This window comes from Mycosarcoma maydis, chromosome 3 (genome assembly GCF_000328475.2).
Source record: "Mycosarcoma maydis chromosome 3, whole genome shotgun sequence".
In the NCBI taxonomy this organism is placed as follows: domain Eukaryota; kingdom Fungi; phylum Basidiomycota; class Ustilaginomycetes; order Ustilaginales; genus Mycosarcoma; species Mycosarcoma maydis.
This window is the reverse complement of record NC_026480.1, coordinates 1,551-21,711: the sequence shown is the minus strand read 5'-3', so window position 1 is coordinate 21,711 and position 20,161 is coordinate 1,551. Positions and strand designations below refer to the sequence as shown.

The 20,161-nt window shown below is 53.8% G+C and overlaps 6 protein-coding genes across 6 annotated transcripts in view; 3 read left to right on the top strand and 3 right to left on the bottom strand.

Annotated features, from left to right (window-relative positions):
- UMAG_15093 (uncharacterized protein) overlaps positions 1-3,933 on the top strand; it is a gene marked incomplete at both ends in the record, with an annotated part of 4,736 nt that extends 803 nt beyond the window's left edge. The window contains one exon of the mRNA XM_011389847.1: positions 1-3,933. Within this exon, the coding sequence (XP_011388149.1) occupies positions 1-3,933 (3,933 nt within the window).
- Positions 3,934-5,080: 1,147 nt separating this feature from the next.
- Positions 5,081-7,270, bottom strand: UMAG_11876 (uncharacterized protein; the record flags this gene model as incomplete). The annotated part of the gene is made up of 1 exon (XM_011389797.1): positions 5,081-7,270. The coding sequence occupies one exon, from the start codon at positions 7,268-7,270 to the stop codon at positions 5,081-5,083; it is 2,190 nt and encodes a 729-aa protein (XP_011388099.1).
- Positions 7,271-7,838: 568 nt separating this feature from the next.
- Positions 7,839-8,888, top strand: UMAG_11875 (putative bifunctional (2E,6E)-farnesyl diphosphate synthase/dimethylallyltranstransferase; the record flags this gene model as incomplete). Its single annotated transcript, XM_011389796.1, has 1 exon — positions 7,839-8,888. The coding sequence occupies one exon, from the start codon at positions 7,839-7,841 to the stop codon at positions 8,886-8,888; it is 1,050 nt and encodes a 349-aa protein (XP_011388098.1).
- Positions 8,889-9,241: 353 nt separating this feature from the next.
- On the bottom strand, positions 9,242-12,237 carry UMAG_01445 (putative MCM DNA helicase complex subunit MCM2; the record flags this gene model as incomplete). The annotated part of the gene is made up of 2 exons (XM_011389217.1): positions 9,242-12,124; positions 12,235-12,237. 2 exons carry the CDS (start codon positions 12,235-12,237, stop codon positions 9,242-9,244), a joined length of 2,886 nt encoding a protein of 961 aa, XP_011387519.1.
- Positions 12,238-12,990: 753 nt separating this feature from the next.
- UMAG_12138 (uncharacterized protein) lies at positions 12,991-14,065 on the top strand (the record flags this gene model as incomplete). Its single annotated transcript, XM_011389817.1, has 2 exons — positions 12,991-13,779; positions 13,877-14,065. 2 exons carry the CDS (start codon positions 12,991-12,993, stop codon positions 14,063-14,065), a joined length of 978 nt encoding a protein of 325 aa, XP_011388119.1.
- Positions 14,066-16,566: 2,501 nt separating this feature from the next.
- UMAG_01443 (uncharacterized protein) lies at positions 16,567-19,467 on the bottom strand (the record flags this gene model as incomplete). Its single annotated transcript, XM_011389216.1, has 3 exons — positions 16,567-17,063; positions 17,093-18,016; positions 18,090-19,467. 3 exons carry the CDS (start codon positions 19,465-19,467, stop codon positions 16,567-16,569), a joined length of 2,799 nt encoding a protein of 932 aa, XP_011387518.1.
- Positions 19,468-20,161: the final 694 nt, after the last annotated feature.

Below are 20,161 nucleotides of genomic sequence, written 5' to 3'. Positions count from 1 at the left end.
GACATTCAAACTCACACCAGCAGTCGTCGAATGGTTAACCAGTATCTCATCGAGGGTGAACTTGGACGAGGTGTTCACGGAAAGGTGCGCCTCGCTCGAGATCTCGAAACTGGCGAGCGCGTAGCCGTCAAAATCGTTGAGAGGGAAGCGCGCAAGCGGCTCGGTGCAGGCCTAGGTTTGCTCAACCGTAACAATCGCACCAAGGATCCCTCGCGTCTGTCTCCTGCTCACTTCGACCCACCAACTTCTCCCGCCCAACAAGAGGGGAATGACCTCCATCCCAGCTCTGACTCACCGCATGAAGACTCAGCCTCTACAACAGTCAAGGGCGTCTCCACCAGCCCCTCAACCCAGTTTGCTCCTATACCCAACCTGCCGCGCTCGCCTTCTGCCTCTGCTTTTGGCCTCTCACGATGGGGTCCGTCCGACAGGGACGCCGAGCGTCGTCGCGAAAAGGAGCGGGAGAAAGCGAGAAAGGCGCTTCTTTGGACTACAGATCAAAAAGTTCGCCGAGAAATCGCCATCATGAAAAAGTGCAGTCACGACAACGTCGTCCAGCTCAAAGAGGTCATCGACGATCCGCAGAGCAAAAAGATCTTTATGGTGCTCGAGTTCATGGAGGGAGGTGAAGTGGTCTGGAAAGACGACCAAGGACATCCCGCGCTCACCGTAGATCAATCCCGTCAAGTTCTTCGCGATGTCGTCTGCGGGCTCGAGTATCTTCACTACCAGGGCATCATTCATCGCGACATCAAGCCTGCCAACTTGCTCTGGGATAATCACCACCGCGTCAAGATATCAGATTTTGGTGTCTCTCATTTCAGCTATGCCATGATGATCGCCAATGATCACGCTGCCGCTTCATCTGCATCTTCCTCATCCAGTAGACTCAACACGCAGCTTACATCTTCTTTGTCTGATCCAAGTCTCGCCGACGACCGCGAGCTCGCCAAGACGGCCGGAAGTCCCGCCTTCTTCGCACCCGAGCTCTGCATGTCTTCTTTTTCCTCGACTATTCATTCCACCGATCTGACAAGCGGCTCCAATGCAGCCTCTCCAGCTGATGCCGCCACCACCACGCTTGCAAGACCACCTACACGACCCAAAGTGACTAAAGCCATTGATATTTGGGCCCTGGGTGTCACGCTCTACTGCCTGTTGTTCGGTACGACCCCATTCACAGCCGAGTCCGAATACGCCTTGTTCGCCGTCATCCCGAGCACCGATTATTCCATCCCTACCTTTATGGGAGCAGATCGAGTCCGTGTCGGGCCGAGAAAACCCCGATGGCAGTCTCGATCACAGTGGGTAGACGAGGAAGCCGATGCTCAGCCAGCAAGCCCTTCTGAGCTCTGTCCGGATGTCGACCCGGACAGCCTGGAAGAGGATGCACGCCAGTTGCGCGACTTGTTGGACCGCTTGCTTGAAAAGGATCCTACCAAGCGCATCACCCTAGAAGACGTCAAGAAACATCCGTGGGTCACTCGTGGTCTGCAAGACGCGCCTGCTTGGCTCTCAGAGACCGATCCACAACACATGCCCTTCGTCGAAATTTCTCATGCCGACGTCGAGGATGCCCTGACAGGCTTTTCCAAGCTCAAGCAACGCGTTAAGAGGTGGCAGTCCAAGCTGCTCGACTCTTTTGCTGGCGGACGACGACGCAGCAAATCCGTAAACCATTCATCGGCAGCCTCTTCCTTCCATGCCGATCTGCAGTCGAATTCTGGTGCTAGTTCGCCCCATCCTAGTCGAACCCCAGGCTCAGACAACGTCGCTACAATGCCTGTTGCCCCCTTTGACTCGTCAAACCAATCGGGTCCTTCCACCTCATCGGTACGGTTACCGCGCACCCCTCTCAAGGGTCACATGTTCTTTTCGCGACAGAAGAGCGCCAACTCGGTGGGTAGACGCGACGGAGCTACCGCTCTTCGTGCTCTCACTGCAGCTTATCGCAATGACGAATCGGACTCTGTCGCTTCAGAATCGCCACGCATCAACAGCTCAGATACGCCGAGCAAGTCCACCGCCAGCCAGGCGCTTTCTGCACTTCAGACATCGCCCCGTGTTTTTCAAGACAATACAACCGAGGTTCATGATCAAGCTACCAGCTTTTCGCCCATGCTTCCTCCCCCCCTGCTCGTCGGTGGTTCAGATGATGGCACCATGAGGCCACCGAAACTCGCATCTTACCGCAAAGCGTCAGCACAGTCTACAAGCAGCGCAGGTCTGCGGCTCGACGCTGGCCCCGAAATACCGCAGCGCATCTCTTCTGATACGCATGGCGCCGCTCGTCGGGTGAGTGCGACCTCGGCCTCGCCTTCGCTTCATCCTTCTTCGCCTCGAATGCCGTCGATCCATCGCGCCACAAGTCGACAGGGCTCCGGCCATCACGATGCGCATCTGCAGCGTGCCGCTTCACCGCGACGCTCCGTGGACTCGGAAGGCAGATCTTCGACATTGAGCATCTCGCAAGCCTCGCGCGTTTCAGGCCGCCATCGTCTCGGTGACTTCTTGCGCGGCAGTTGGCTCATCGCTGGCGGTGACGATCGTAATCTCAGCTCTTCTAGGCCCAGCACTCGGGGCTCAAGGGATGCACCACCCTTCCCTTCAAGCGTGCTTAGCACGAGTGTCTCCAAACGAAGCGGAAGCATCGGTAGCACTGCCAGCAGCGCCAGACCAGGTGTCACTTCTGCTGTGGGTAGCATGGGACCGCTCTCAGTCGATACTCACAGCGCAACCCAGCAAGCTGGAGCTCGACCTGAGTCGGGCACACCGACAAGTGCGCCCGTGCCTGGCAACAACAGCAGAGGTGGCCTTGGCGGTGCTCCAAGCTTGTCTACGGAGGTGCTTACTGGGCCCATGGAAAGCGCCAGTCTTTCCCAAAGTGCATTCAGCGCTCTCAGCCAGCCATCGTCGCCCTTGGCTGGATCGGGATCGGACGCCGCGCAGCCGTTCGCTTTCGATCGGCTTGGCCGGCGTCGTCACTTTGACGCGCCTCCAGAAGATCTTAGTTATAACGAGAATGACGATGTCGATCTTGAGCTGGAACTTTCGGATGATGATCTCTCGGATGATCTTGACGATGTACATACCGCGAGCCTGGGGCCCATGTTGGTCAATTCGGGTCAAGGTTGGACCGTTCACCACGGTGACGGCGAGCGTGTCGATATGGCGCACGCAGCCTTCCTTCCTGAGGCTTACTGTCGCAAAGGATCGAGCGGTAGCGATAGTTCCAACGACATTCTCACGCCCTCGGTTGAAGGCGGTTACAACGTGTTCAAGCCGCCGTATCAGCACATCCTGTCGCCTGCTGCGTCTTCGGCCTTGCCGGACAATCATGTTTCAGCTGGTCCTGCGAGTGCTGGCAACGAGACTGCAGCGCCGATATGCCAGACATTTGCGATGGGCGCTACCCTGTCGAGTGAGGCAGCTGCACTGCGGAAAGCTGACTTTACTGAGCTCAGTGTCGGCCATGACACTCTTCCAGACCCAATGGTGAAGGAAGGCCGCGTGTACGAATCAACTCCAACAAGCTCAGGGAGCGTGTCTCGGTCCGCTTCGCATCGACTGCATGGCTCGGACGGATCGTCGCGAGCTGCATCAGCCACAGAGACCCAGGCTACACGATCCGATGTTGGTGGTGTGCCATCGGAAACAAAGGATGTAAAAGTGCCGGAGGAAGTTTTTGAAAACGTAATGCCAAACGCAATGCCCGCGACGGAAGAGTCGCAATTTGCGGACGCTGAGGAAGACGCGTCTCGCCAGGATGAGCTTGACTCCATCTCTGCCAAGCATGCAATGCTTTCCGGCTCAGGAGCGCCGATTGGAAACGAGGAGGAGGATGACAGCGACGATCAATGCGTCAGTTTTCAGGCTCGTCGCAAACGATCGACTCGCTTCCGCACGCTCCACTCCGTGAATGGGCAGGCTTGACACCGGCCGGCAAGCCACCCTCATTTTTTGCGAATCTGATCGTGTTTCTTTGTTCTTCTTACAGCGAAATACATTCGTGTTTCACGATTACAGCGAACGTTTGATACCTTCTCCCCAGAACCTTGTATTTTACCTGTGATTTGCGTATCGTTGTTGCTGGTAGTCTTTGAACCACGATGGAAGACCCGCGATCAGAGTCATAGAGTCCAAGGTCAGTGCAGTGCGCACACCCAATTAGTAGAGCGAGTGAAGGTCACAGAGTCGTGAGTCGCGAGTCGTTAGTCGCAGAGTCTTGGATTGCAAGGTCAGATGGACGGGGACAGAGGTGATGCACAAGGTCTTCCGAAGTTAAGCATCACAGTGCCAGGCGAATTTATGCTTTGGAGCGTCGTATCTCTCGCTGGCACTCTTGCGGACGGTCGAAGAAATCGGAGTTATCGATCATGTGGGTCCATGCAGTGCTGCTACTCACGGCGAGGACAGCGGATGAGTGGCAGGAGCCAACGAGCCAAGGCACACACAGCTCAGCCTCGGGCGCGGTCTCGGATGCAACCAATACGTGAATCAAAAACCACGAATGTGCTCTCGCATAGTCCAAGCATGGTCCATGGGCGCGTACAAGTCGACGATAAATGCCAGGTCTCGTCGTTGGAGCGACTGCCAATCTATTTGTCCGCGTTATAGCCGTAGATGCTCCGGCAAGCCTGGCATTTCTCATGGAACGTCCTTTTCATCACGAGGTTTGATGTCCGAGGCGCCACAGCATTTCAGCGAACGGTCAACAAACTCAATATGTACTGTATGTTTGCTCAGAGTTGCCGTGATTGATCCGAAAAATTACGAGGTAATACAACGTACGCACACTCTTCTCCAATGACACGATGCCAGGAGCAGCTGAGTATGTCAGAATGCTGCCTGGAAAAGGCGTCGTCAAGGTGCCAAGATTCACATTGAGCAAGTGTAAAAGATGAGCCACCCAGACTAGGACCGAAAGCATCTCGCTCCGTCCTCTGAAGCACGGCCTTAACTGCGCTGGTATCATGTTTCGAGCTTCGGAAACCTCGCAAGCTGCAGCACTGCGAGGTCGACATGCTAGGCGAGGCGTGCATGCCAGGCATCCGTAGAGCAGTGCAGTCGACCCGACTTTTCATTCTCGCTCGTCACGCTCGTCGCGTCCTACAACAGATCCGAGTCGGATCGAGGTCCAGAAAGAAAAATCTTTACCAGCTGTGGCCAAACCTTGGCTACTTGGTTGGTTCGCGCCACCAGTGTAGCGATAAGTGACGTGCATACCAATTTCGATTGGGCCCGGCTTTGGCAACTCAGTGGCTGAAACGACCAGGTCGAGATAGAAGATAGTTGTGTGTCCCTTCTGAAGGAACGGTTTGCGTTGCACAGTGCGGTTCGATTTGGTGTCGTCCTCATCGTCCTCGTGTTCTTGAATCACCCAAGCCGGCTCGTTTGTGCAGCCCAAGCGTCCGGCGCCGTCGACATATGCAGTCTTTACAGCGCTCCGACGCGGCGAGGAGCCATCGAGGGATTCCGGATGCGTCTCGAGCTCAGTTTTGGAGTGGTACAGTTCTTCGGCATCCTCGAGCTCCCAGACTTCGTTGAAAGCATTCAATGAAATGCTAGTAGTAGATGGGTATACCTGCCAGCCAAGCCGAGCGCGTCTGGTCGGACGAGATGGCCCTTCACTCGGCTTGACGTGCGAGGGTGCTGAAGAAGTATTGTTGCTGTAGTTCCAAGAAAAGATGTACTTCGGTTCTGGTAAAGGTTGGACCGCTGCAGCACCTCTGCTCAACGACGCATTGGCGAAGCGGACAAAGCTCATGTCGAGCTCGACTGGATCATCCAGCGGATTTGTGACAGCAATCTGGTAGCTGTACGTTTGTCCTGCAATCAGTCGATTAACGTCAACGTCTTGCGACGCGTTAAATAGGGACGAGGCCGGGCCGAGCGAATCCGCTCCAGATACGAGCACTGATTGAGGCCTTCGTCGGAGAGAACTGGATGTCGACGCCGCTCCCATCAGGTTTGAGCCCGTGACCCCGGTCGAGCGGAAGCGAAGGGCGTCAAGATACGGTTGTTGGTCAGCCAGAGCGATCTGAATCTCGGGCAAAAAGTTGAGTGCTACGAGTTTGATCTTGAAGCGGTTCGATGCCGCCTTGATGTCCGGCTTGATGACAATGTGCCGACACGCCGGGCACCTTTTGGAAAGCTTGGATTTGAGAGATACTCTGTTAGGACGTAACTCTGCGGCACGGACCGGCTGGTCTGCTATTGAGACCGAGGACCATCGTTGCTCGAGGGATGAGATCTTGGCATCTAGCGACGCGAAGGGCTGATTTACACCTAATTGGACGCGCGCAACGTAGTCTCTTCGATGCTTTTCACGCTTGGCCACCACGCCCATAGATGCTGCTGCATGTCCGCTTGATCGGCTTCGACCATCGTCGACAGGCTGCCATGGATTCAGAGCGCGATACGTTTTGAGCTCGTCAGGTTCGATGGGTGCGGAGCGAGCAGAATTTGCGGCATGTTTCGAGTGTGCTAGATGAGGTAGATCTTGGACAAGCTTGGACGACTGCAGGGCGGCAGCAGCCGCGTTGCGTGCAGCAGTTGCTCTTGCGCTTCGGGTAGAAGCTTCAGCGCTGGATGAAGACGATGCTTGGGCTGCAGAGACAGTTGAAGCTGGTAGCGAACGAGCACGAGAGGAGCTGCCCGATCCGACGGCAGCTGATGTGATGGCTGCTTGCGTCTGCGCCTTAAGGTAAGGGTCAAAATGATCTTTGAGCCGGTCGAATTCGAGAACATCTGCAGCATTCTCTTCGGAGCGCTGAAGCTGCAAACTGAGTCCGGTTGGCTTTTCAAAGACGAGCCCGACCGACTTGGAGTCCCAGCGACAGACTGAGCATGCAAGAAAGTAGGGCGGCTCACCCTGGCTAGCAGCTGGGTCAGTGGGGTCGAGACCACGCACGGACTTAGAGTCGGGATCGCTGGCCACAACTGATAGTGTATGTTGGCAACAAGGACATTCAAAACAGTTCCTGGCGCAACGGTTCTTTTCGGCCTTGACGCTAGCACCAGGCACCTCAAAGAGGCAATTGGGGCAGTAGTAGCTCGAGATATCTACGGTGACGCATCGGTTGCATCTGATCTGGTCGCATTCGTCGCAGAAGTAGAGCGATTCGAGTGGATGAAAGGCGTATCTTGAGGCGGGGGAATAGGCTGGTAACCCTGGCGGAGGTGATGCAAGCGACGAACCGGGGCGAAGCGCAGCGTTGGTGTGGTACTGGTTGCAGGAGCAATAGTAGAGTACGTGCGGCGAGGTCATTCTCCTACCAGTTCTGACCTGATGGTGACTCGAGCAAACTGGTGGTGACGTGAGCGAGCACACCGAGGGAAGAAGAAGAAGCCTGAGAATACCTGAGAAGGTGATGTTGGTAGGCGACACCAAGTGTGTGTTCTTCTTGGCTCGTGTTGCACAACTCTCGTGCCTCGTGCCTCGTGCCTCGTGCCTGCTCGCCTGCAAACTGAACCCTGAAGAACACCAATATCCTAACTTAACATGTGGGCTCAATTTTAGGGTTAGCACTCAGCACTCACGACTGACTCACGACTCACGCTCATCAGAGCTCCTACACAAAATCACGAATCACGAATCGTGAATCGTAACTATGTCACTGAAATCGGCGATCTGCATGTTGCGCTTGGCTTGCGGAGTCTCGGAGATCAGACCACTTTGGCAGCGTGTGCAAATCCAGACACAAGACCAACACGCTCGTCAGGAAGAAGTGAGACCATCTTCCCGCGTTGAGACAACGCTCGTTCAGCTTCATCCTTCCCGCATCGTGTCCCTCTTCATCACCAGCCCCCTTGGACAACTTCGTTTCCGCTTCAACATGTCAAACGTAGACGCTCAGGCTCTTGCCGACAAGGCACAGCTGAAGATCCAGAAGCGCAAGCGTTTCGAGTCTGTCTTTCCGCTCTTGGTCGAGGAGCTCACCGCTTACCTTACATCGGAAAAGATGCCTGCCGAGGCCATCGACTGGTTCCGACGCAACCTCGACTACAACACGCCTGGAGGCAAGCTGAATCGTGGTCTCTCTGTGGTTGACACTGTCGAGATCCTCCTCTGCACAGATTCTGATACTGGCAAGATTTCGCGTGAGCTCACCGAGCCCGAATATCTCAAGGCTGCCATTCTCGGCTGGTGCATCGAGCTTCTGCAAGCCTACTTCCTCGTTGCAGATGATATGATGGATGCAAGCGTCACTCGCAGAGGTCAACCGTGCTGGTATCGTGTCGAAGGTGTCGGCAACATCGCCATCAACGACGCCTTTATGCTCGAAGCGGCCATCTACTTTTTGCTGAAAAAGCACTTCCGTTCGGATCCCTACTATGGCATGCTCCTCGAGCTCTTCCACGATGTCACCTTCCAGACTGAGCTCGGCCAACTCATCGACCTCATCACTGCGCCTGAGGACTCGGTCGACCTCTCCAAATTCTCCCTCCAGAAGCACCATCTTATTGTCGTCTACAAAACCGCCTTCTACTCTTTCTACCTCCCCGTTGCCCTCGCGATGCGTATGGCTGGCGTCACCGACGAGACTCTGTACAAACAGGCTCTTGATATCCTGCTCCCCATGGGCGAATATTTCCAGGTCCAAGATGACTTCCTCGACTGCTACGGAACGCCTGAACAAATTGGCAAGATCGGCACCGACATCTTTGACAACAAATGCTCCTGGAACATCAACATCGCGCTTCAAAACGCCACACCCGAACAGCGTCAAATTCTCGACCAGAACTACGGCAAGAAGGACGCAGAGTGCGAGAAGCGAGTTAAGGAGGTCTTCAATCAGCCCAACATTGACCTGCCTGCCCGCTTCCAAAAGTACGAGGCCGAGTCGTACGAGCAGATCAACACGCTCATCAACAACCTTTCCTGAATCGCAAGGCCTCCGTCGCCAAGTTTTCCGTTCCTTCCTCGACAAGGTCTACAAGCGATCCAAATAATTGCTTTGGAATCCCGAGTCTATCACCACGAGCAGTAACCCACTCTCCTCCTTGATCATTCACGCGAATAGGAACGCAAGGGAATCGAATGGAGGCTGTCTAATTCCAGCAGATCACCACTACCACTACCAAAGAATACAGAAAAGCAGAGAACGACAGCGAGAAACGGTGAAAACGAGCTACAGAAAGTACCACAAATAGTAAAGATCGACGGCTGAGCGTTCCAAAGGACCAAAATGAGAAATGGAAAGATATGTGAGAATTCGCGAGTTGTGAGAATCACGAATCAGGCTGCCATCGCGGCCGCCATCGCGGCAGCACCACCTGTCAGACCCGCCCGACTAGCTCCGAACGTCTTAGTGATAGACCTATCCGAGGGGTTGAAGGTGTAGCCATTGGCGTGGAACAGCTTGGACGCAAGGTATGGACGAATATCGAACACGTCGACTTCCTTGGCGCGTGTTTCAAGTTCGGATACAGGCACAGTTACTACAGTGCTGGAGGGAGCCGCGGAACCTCGACGTGCTCCATTGGAGAGCTGTACGAAGCGCATGCGGTCCTTGACGATTGAACCAAGAATGAAGGAGAGAAGCTCGTCGTGATCGCGGCTTTGGTGGAGATACTTGCGGAAGCCCCTCTCGAGCGTCTTCTTGACGCTCATCTTTTGCGCTGACACGAACGACTCGACGGTTGCGCGGATAGCCACGTCGATATCATCAGTGCGCACATAGTCACGCAGATGCATCTTGGCAGAGGCCTCGGCCATGCGAATCATACTCTCCAAGTGACGCACTGTGATCGGAAAACTTCCCGTCGAGATTGATTCGCGACGTAGATCAGCGTATAGACGAGAGATGCGGTCCTGGTCAAGCGCGTTGAGCGACGGCCGCACATGGTCTCGTGCATACATGATATACTTCTTAAGCACGTCCTGAGGCAGAATGTCGGCGTCCAGTGACGTAGCTACGAGTTGCTCGTCCGTCTCTTCATCGAATTTGGGGTGCGAGCGCAAATGCGAGCCGACGACAAAGCGCGCCAGCATTTCGTCCTTCACAGGATCGACCGTGTCCTTGACCACACAGAGCGCATCGAAACGCGACAGAATGGGCTCGGTGAGCTCGACATTTTGGTTGAATGGGATTGTGGGGTTGTATCGGCCACGAATGGGATTGGCGGCGGCCACAATAGCACATCGAGCTTGCAGCGTAGTAACGATACCAGCCTTGGAGATACTGATTTGTTGCTGCTCCATGGCTTCGTGAATCGAGGTTCGGTCGGCGTCATTCATCTTGTCAAACTCGTCGATGAGACAGACACCCTTGTCAGCGAGCACCAACGCTCCTCCCTCGAGCGTCCACTCGCGCGTCACGGGGTCCTTGCGCACCGAAGCTGTAAGACCGACGGCGGAAGCACCCTGTCCGGTTGTAAACACAGCACGCGATGCTGTCTTTTCGACGTACTTGAGAAACTGCGACTTGGCAGTACCAGGGTCGCCGAGCAACAAGACATTGATATCACCGCGAATTCGATGCTTGCCGCCAATGTCTTTGGGCACTCCGCCAAACAAGCTGAGTGCAATAGCAGTCTTGATGTCTTCGTGTCCGTAAATGGAGGGTGCGATGCTCTTGATGATACGCTTGCCAATGCGCTCGTCCTTAGCCAGCGCCTTGATTTGGCGTTCGTCTTCTTCTGTCAGTCGGAAAGCTGAGTAGGCATCGTCCCGCTTGGCAATGTGATTGGCTTCGAGGACCGTAGCAAAGACGGGGAAGCCATTCTTGGTGTTGAGCGAGGCATCAAAGTTGTTGCGGTAAACACCGGTGACCTCAACCTCCTCGCCCGGCTTGGCCGAGTCAATCAGATCCCAGAGGAGGATTACCTCTCGATGGCGAGGCAGACGACCGGGTGGTACACTTCCAGGCGACTCCTGTAGCGTCATCTTTTGATAGTTGCGGTAAACGGTCTGCTCGGAATTGATGCGGAAGGGGCCACGCTGTTCGCAATTGGAACAGTAGCTGAGCTTGATCTCTTGGTTGGCGTCTTGCCAGAAGGGACCCAGCACAGTGCCGCAACGGAGACAATCAAACTTGACGTACTTGAGCTGTGGAAATACGCCGCTGCGGCGAGTCACGACACCGCTGACACGAACGAGCGAGTTGAGATGACCTTGTCGAAGGTCACGCAAGGTGGAAGATGTGGGAAGATCGGCGATGCGAACGTGGACTTCAGAGTGGATGCGGTCGTAGGATGGATAATAGAGCATGATGACATCGAAGGCAACCTCGTCAAAGATGGGGAGCATGCTAGCAGGTGAGTTGGCCAGAAAGTAGGCGAGGATGGCCTTCGAGTCGACGAGGTGAAGAAAAGAAACCTCAAGCGATTCTGCGTTGGTCTCACCGAGGGTTTTGATGCGTTGGCCGTATACACTGACACCATTTTCATCGACATAGGTGACGAGAAAGTTGCGGAATTCGCGTACGATGGCCCTGCGGACATTTTCAGTGGCCACCCAGCTGGCGATGCTGTCGGTCTTTACATCGCCCAGCTGCTCGAGAGGCAAGTCGTCCGCCAGAGCTGCAGCATCAGCACCAGCAGCAGCTTCGTCATAGTGTCGGCGTCTACGACGGTTGAGGATGGCAACGCCGTCGTCGGCATCGCTGGCGCCATCGTCGCTTTGGAGGAACTCGGGAGCACGCGAGCGGCTACCACGGTTGGCAGCTTCGGTGCGATCGCGGCGACTCATGCGCAATTCAGCAAGCCGACGTGCGTTTGCGTCCATCTGATCATACTGATGATCGTCGTCGATGTCGAGAGCAGTGTCGTAGCGGTCGAGTGCTGCATTTTCAGTGTAGTCATTTTCCATGTTCTCGCCAAACAGATCTTCGCCCTCATCGTCCGAGTCAGCATTGGCCTGGAAATGGTCCCCCAATTGCCTCGCTTCTTGCTCCTCGTCGACGACGTCTGCATCATCAAGTTCGCCGTCGGTGAATTCAGAGAATGCAGCCGGTGGGCTTGATGGGGGAAGAGAGGAAGGCGGTGGCGAGGATCTACCAGCAGGTGTGTTGACGGCCGATGGGCCTGGAAGAGGGGAAGAGGCGTCGAATGGGTCGTCCTGCTGCTGAAGCTGCTGCGAACGACGACGCTTGCGGTTCGCACTAATCTGGGAATCAGCCTTGAGCCAGCGAACCGATAGGGTGAAAACATTGGTCAGAGAGTGGGATCCATAAGCAGGTCAGTGTCGTGATCTTTAAAGAGATTTGTGCGAGTAGACAAGTCGCTTACCATGATGGGCTTGAGTGGATGATACTAGGAGATGCGAGCTTTGTCCGCAGATTCGAGTAGACCGTCGATATGGCACGTGCTTTCGACAAACCGACAAGAAACAAGTTCGAAGAGCAGATTAATCCTTTTGGAAGATGGTGACCAGGAGGACGTCAGCGGAGATGATATCGAACAACAAAGCAAGTCAAGCGAGTTCTTTGCTGTGTTGATTGGAGATTTGGGAACGACATTCAGCCTGCCCAATTGCTCAAAAAGCTTTTCGAGCGATTTGCTGGAATCACTCCCTGTCCCAACGCAGCTGCGCAGTTGCCGAAGCGCAATCAGTTCGAGTCGCGTTCTTTCTCTTGAATCGTGAACCACGAATGTACATTCACGATTTGTGCGCACGGGAAATTCAGGCGTTTAGATTCCAAAGCAAAGCACATGTAACCTTTGACGCGAACCCAAGTAACACGTCGCGCTTTGGACAACGCGTAGATAGAATCGTGAATGCGTGCAAAACGCAACATTGGGACGCGTTTCGACATGTCGCACGAGAGCAGCTCAATCCTGCGGAATTCGGGTTTGCTAAAATTCTCGCTTCACACAAACCTGTTGTACTTTATGCTCGCTCCCCTTCCACCTGAGCTTGTATCAAGCCGTCCGTACCCTTTCAGCGCTCTTTCGAAGGCTGTCTCGCTCTCGTTGCTCTTGCCACCAAAGGACATTGCCACTACTTTACCACCTCAAACGTCGACTGTTGATTCCATTCAGACAATGGTAGCAGCGAAACGAAAAGCCACCGGCGCATCAGCGAATCCACGTCGAAGACGTCAGAGGAAGACTAGAACCCTGGCCGTATCTTCTGAAGATGAATCATCCTCTTCCGCCTCCTCGTCCTCCTCATCTTCCTCCGAAGACGATGATGAATCTGATCAAGATCGCTCGAGTATGAAAAGCTCGCTTAGAAAAAGGCCAAAGATTAGCGAATTCCGGCCAAGGTCCAATTCCTCGTCCTCAGCCTCGTCCTCAGCCTCATCGTCAGCCTCATCGTCAGCCTCAGTAGAATCCGATTCATCCGCGTCAACACTTTCAACATCCTCGTCATCAGCAGATTCTTCTATCACAGACTCAGATTCATCTCCTCATTCGATCGGTAACTTATCACCCAGGTCTCGCCGCAAGATCAACGGCCCAAAAGCATCTGCTGCTGGCTCTAGCAACAATATAGTCGAATCTTGCGACAAAAAGAGGCACATATTTCGACTTACTCCCGAACCCGAAGTGACCGAATCAACGAAGATTTGCCGTAGTACAGAGCGAAGCAGTGCTTCACGCATGCTCAAATCGCTCGAGCCACAAGCGCTCCGACTTCCCACACACCTGCAACGTATCGTCAATGCAAAGACTGTCCCTGCCTCAGCTCGTGAGCCACGAACTGAAAAACGGCAAACAACATCACACGAAGCCCAACATCGACAGGATCGACGCCAGCAAGCATTCCGGTCGCTATGGCTCAAAGCTGTCGCAGATGAATTTGGGGATGAGCTCGATGCGATCCGAACTGTGAGTAAATACCAAAGCTTCCATACTTTGTTCCTCTAGGCGTCCTCGCTGACTTTATTATCTCCCATTTTGCTGCCGACTCAATTTCTCATTCTAGCGCGAACCGACGCTTGGTGCAGATGGGGGCACTAGATTACCTCTTTTTATTGATGCTCTTGCGGCCGGTTCAGAGCTATTTTCCTCATCGCGCGCAGATAACCTCGACGCGGAACAGACGAAAGGCACCCGGCAGGCGTCCTTGGACGAGTTGGCCTTGGCAACTTGTCAGAACACCACAAAAAAGTAAGGCAGCTATCTTGCTCAGTCTTGCTCAGAGCTTGCGTTGATGGTCGTTTCGTGACTGTCGCATTTGTTATCCCAGCCTTGATACCTTCAATCACGAATCGTGAATTATGCGTGTCTGATCAGCTTTGATTATCGTAGCCTTACGCGTTTCAGAAACTATGTCCCTGAGAACTTGGACCTGCCCTTAGCTGTTTACGTCATGCGCGCTGTCCTGCTTCCCGGCTATGGTTGCAGTGGCAATTGAAATGCGGAAGGGGCCGCATCCTCGAGGTGACTAGGCCATATAAACGCGGGCTGCCGCCAGCTCCATTGTCTCACCGATCCAAGACCGATAGAACTGCTCAAACCAGCTTGTCCGGAGACAAAATAATCTTTGCGCTGTTCAAGCTTATTTTCGAGCCAATCTTATTCAGTTCGCTCGAAAGCTGGCGCTGAGGGATGTGTAGCTTCTGTCATTGCCAACCGATGGGCGCCAACTTTACCTACCGACTCTCTTGGGTGGGAGAACAGCTCGCGGCGAGACCATCTGATCACCGCTGTTGCAGCAAGAGATATACAGATGGATCATACAAGAGCTGCACTTGTCCAGTCCTACCATATTCTAGTACCCCAGCTACGCTTGTAACAATCTGACTCGACACAAATTGCAGATGTACATGGTAAAAGAAAGTACATCTGTGGGGTAAGGTACTCGATTTCGTGCTCGGCGACGCACAGCTCGGCGTGAGGGTCACGATATGCTGCCATCCGATGACCCAATATCTGCACTCCTTAGCTAACTTTACTTAAGTAGTGGGCGCTGATAGTTGAGGGTCACAAAATAATCATTAGGTCGAGGTCGCTTGGTCGCGATATCAAGATGGCCGAACGATCAAGTCGGTTATCTAAAGCGCTCCAAATTAGAGCCAAGTTGGGTGTAAACCAAGAATCACGAATCGTGAATGTAATGCTGTAACTTGCAGTAAATTTACACAGAATCACCCACAATCACGAATGTGAATAAAATCCAAGATATATCTCTCACTTAACTTTAAAAATGCTTTCAGACCAAGCGTATGCCTGACGCAGGATCCGTCACCTCCACCACGTATCAAATGACATCTCCTGAACTGTTTGCCCCCAGCTGAAGCACCTACCAAACAAGACTCAAGCCAGGAGAACAACATGGCTGACCAGAGACCACGCCATGCGGACTGGGACGGTTTGGTCTTTTTCCTCACCAGCAAGCTTTCTCAGGAAGAGAAGCAAGACGTCGTTGGTCTGATCGAGCGGGAGGAGTTCAAAGACCGCGTCGTGGCACTTGATTGACCCTACGAGCGATCTGGAACGAAAGAGGATATAGACCGTCTTTCACGACAAGCAGACGTCGTAAAAAGCCGTTCGGGGCCTTGACGGTCGTGTACATTGACGACAAGTCGCTTCGCGACAAGAGGGTTCTCATGACTGACTTTGAAGACGGCAAAATTCGATGCCAAAAGCGTCTGTCGGTGTCGTGTGCTGCTAGCACTGCTATCGCTTGCAGTCTTTGTTTCATGGCTCTGAAAGATGCGGTTGATGAAGATTTGTAAATGGAAGCTGATTTGAACGCCGCGAAACGGACCGAGCCCGGGTTACAGAGTCGAGTCGACGGCGCAACCTTGGTGGAATCACGAACGGAACAAGCGCAAACAACCGCAGCGACTGTTCACGCTTCCTCTCCGAGATTCTTGCTTCACTAACGTCGTCTGCTTTCGATCTCAACCGTCTTTCACACGGACGCCCAACAACAAAGGCAGCGCTCTATCACCTATCCTTACGGTCCTCCGAACCTGTACCTGCCGACCGCGTCGTCATTGTTGGAGCAGGCCGCTGATGCCGTTACCAAAGCACCCTTCTTCGTGAAAACGGAAGAGCCAAAAGCCGCTCTGTGGTTCGAGAAGCATGGCTTGCAAATTGCACAGCTGAGCGCAAGGCACCAACAGGCACAGGCCCAAACAGCATGATCCAGTACGCATCGGGGTCCTCCATTTTATACCTATGACCCTTGACGTCAAATAAACAACCGACGTGACTCTCGCTGCAAATTGGCGCTTATATGCGGGTCGCAACTGCATACACTACTGTACCACCTTCGCTTCCAGCATCGATTCCCTTTCTTTGAGACCACTTGAGTTTGCCTTCTAGATTGTAACCCCGATAACGACCTCAACATCCCGAGCTGAATCATCCAGGATCTTCGTCATGCCCAGCCTTCCAACACAGAATAGCTGGTCAGCCTGCGCAAAGCACGAGTGGCGAGCATTAAGCTACGAGCGAACATTCGGAAAAAACCAGCGAAAAGGAAACAAATGCATTCACATTCACGATTGCAATTGACATCTGAATAGTGAGACACGCGAGAGCTTCGCTAAGGGTCAGAAAGAGAGACGGAATCGAGTGTGCTGGTGGCGCCTTGCACCGGAAGAACGATGTTGAACGTTGTCTATGTCGATCACTCCAGAGCAAGTGAGAATCGAGCTCACCTTAGATGGAATCTGAATCGGGCTGGATGCGCTCATTCCACAGGGCCTTTTCCATGTTAGTGAGAGAGTCGGGTACGGGATCGTACCTAGATAACAGAATACGCATCAAGAATCTGCGGAACTCGAAAAGGTCCAGACAGGGGTAAGCGTGCGAATCGAGCATACCCCGGATGCACAGCCGAGGACACTGTTGACCCGTAAGAGGTATCACTTGGGGTCGTAAGCCGTCTGGCGCTTGTTTGAATCCGGTCCTTGTGCCAAGGTCGAGAAGCACGCTCAACAGAGCCTGTTCGGTCAGTGGCTTCTCGTTTGGCGGTGCCATCAAGGCGCTCTTGATCACCGGTCCAGCAATGGCAGGCGCTGACCTAGCAGGGACCGTGGTGCTCTGTGGATCCCTTTGGTTCTTTGCTTCCCAGGCAACGTAGGTCATGTAGCGCGCAGCGTGCATCTCGGCCTCTCTGGGCTCAAGGCTGGCGTTAGAGGCATCGGTGGATGAACCTATCAACCGAAGGGCCAGTCGAGATGACCTACAAAGACCGGGATGATGCCATCGATGCCATACTGCGCGTGCACCATTTGCACGGCTACTCCACGTTTCCAACAGTACCACAGAAATTCGGGTGTTATCTCGTTGATCGCTTTGGGCAGCACGTCGAAATGCGTAAAGTTGATCCACATCGGCAGCGTGGCGGAAGCCGACTGTGACTGATCTCTGATTGGAATTGCATTTCGTTCGGTGCGCGAGCCGGCATCGTAGACGTCTTCAAGGCGTTGACGCAGCGCAGCGAGATTGGCCTCGTCGAGGTCGGCAAGGTTCTCAAGAACGCTTTCGAGAGGCACGGGCTTGGCGAAGATGCTGGCGGGCACGTGCTTGAAGTGCGACGTTTCCTTTGGCTCGGTTTGTTCGATTCTTTTGCGCTTCACGGCGTCGCAAGCAGCCATCAAGATGATCCGCGAGGCAAGTTCTCCGAGACTGCCCATCAGCGAGGGAACCTCGAGGTTCCCGGGCTCGAGCAAGCCATGACCCCCAAAGAGAATGTCTGAATATGTGTAGCCTCTCGCTTTCTGAGGTTCCTGGAGGTAGGGAGCCAGCATGATATTGGAAGCAGCGATGGCTAGCACAGGCTCTGATGGAGATTCAACGTGCATGACACCCTCGCTGCTAACATGCGTGACAATGCGCATGTGGCGATCGACTGTGCAGTCCACGAATTGCTTCTGCAATTCGAAGAGCTTGTAGTCTGACGATTGAGTCGGCAAAAGCCTTAGCGCGAGACGAGACGCCAAGACACCGAGGCAGTGGGCGGGTTTGCGGATGGCAAACTTTTCACCACCCGTCAACTTGAGTTTGGCCATACGCCCAGAGGTCTTGAGGCCTGAACTTCTTCCACAGCGGTCGTCCGTAGTGGACGATGTGAGAGTCCGCAGAAGCTCCCAAGGCGCAAGAAAGGCTGGGTTGCTGTGAAAGCAGCACGTCAGAACCAACGCCGACGAAAGTGGGCAGTGCCAAAGATAACACCTTACGGGGGGCGTGATTGACAAAATAGGCCGCGCTGATGCTGGTACTTATCAACACAAGCCAGAACGGCGTGGTCCTGGCTCTGGCTTGTTCGATGCTGATCCAATTCCATGCGCGGTGGAGGCTGTCGAGCTGATTTGTGCTTTGGTCTGATCTGACGTTGAGTTCGACGCAGTCGTCGAAGGCCACCATGACAGGATGTGTGGGTGATGATCCGCCGCGGTTGTTGGGCGGGTGCATGTGAGCTATAATGCACTTCATCTCTCGTTCGAGGGCGTCCAGCGGCGATCGGATATGAGCGGTGAAGATGCGATCAAAATCATACCAATCCTTCAAGCTTCTGTCAGAAAGCTTGAGGCTGAGAGAAGCGCGCTCGAAAACGGTTTGGAAGAAGTCGGTGCGTTGAGGATTCTGACCAGCATTCTGATCGAGATGGTTGAGCTGCATCAGATAGTCGTGTTTTTGCTGCTGAGTGGGTAATTTGGCGAGGTGGTGAGCAAGCACCGCGAACCAAGCGCCGAGGAAACAGGCAATATGAAGGTTACACTTATCCTTGTGGGTCTTCTGAGCGTTTTCGAAAAAGGCACGTACACCACGATCAGGGAGGGGATAAGCTTCCTTGGCCGGTCCCTCGTCGCTAGTTGGTCCGATGCAGACATAGAGAAGAGGAGTTTGATGTCGACATTCATAGACCATGCGCGACTTGCCGGTGCCGCTTGATTGGAAGATGGTAGTGCCTCGAAAATAAATGTCACCTTTCTCTGGCTCAAGCTCGTTGAATGCATCTGATTGTGTTCGGTAACAAACTGAAGGAAGCGGTCTGGCGCAGTACCGTGATAGGTACGGCCAAAATTCGGCTGAGAAGCGAGCGTTGGCACCAGAACCTTGTGGGCCCAACGTAGGTATGGGCAAGGAATGTGCAACGTGAACAAGGGCAAGCGACAGTGCCTCGTCCACATCACTGTAGGAGGCGATTTTGGCGGCGAGATCCCAGTAAACGTTGCTGACTTCCCATTCTAGGCGCGATTTGTCTGTCATACTCTTGAACTCAGGTATGATGTCGCTTAACTCGGTACTCGATGCCCAAATCATATCGGCGAATTGAGCTGCGTTCTCGGTGAAGTCGGGATCGTTCAGGTTGCAAAGATCGCGGTGGACCGATGTTAAAGTATCCCATCTCCATAGCTGCTTGAGCTTGTTGACCGAGTCTTTGGCCTGTTTGGTGCGAGATGAATCAGTTGCTGCAGGAAGAAGCGCATTGCTAATACTCAGCTGTTCACAATCGACGCGCGGTGGTGCTGAGACAGCTTGAGGCCCAACAGGGGGTGTTTCACCGCGGGCACTTCCGGTGTGGGCGCGCTTCTTGCCGTGCTTCTCGGTCATAGTGCAAGGTGAGAACGATAATACGCGATTGTAATAGACAAGCGATGCGAGGTGGAGACGGGTGTAGCGGTGGTGATGGTGGTCGAAACATAAGACGCCAAAGAGGAAAACGAGGAAAACAATGTAAGGCTCGAAAACTATATCACTATCGAGGATGGCCACTCGCGAGTGTCCTTTGGCTGTCACTCGTGCTCGAACAAGCGAGTAATGTGATCTCAACGTTGACAGTCGCGAGTGACTCAATCCAAGCTTTGGTAGCTTCGATAGGCGAAAAAGCCCAATCGTAAATCGCGAAGGCGGACTTTTACGTATGTATGCGACGCGAGATGATCCCGTGTCAACCGCTATGTAAGATCACCGTCGTGGATGAGTCATTTTTCCAGGCACTAGGTGGCGCATTTCTGAGATGATCCAATCATGAATAATCACCACAGCTGAGCAGCATCGAACCCTCTGTCCTCTACGACCATGGTACACCTAATCCAACGTCATTTATCGCCCGCATTCAACCTGGGGATGCACTCGGCTTGGGACCCTGTTCTACATCATCATCATGGATGTCGCGCACATCCACATTTGATCGCCAGAAAGTAGAGAGGCTTGAGGGCCCATCCTCGACAGCATGCTATCGTCAGGTGATCGCAGAACAGCACTTCCACAGCCGAGTTCGCTCAGGTGCCAGGCGAAGCTTCTT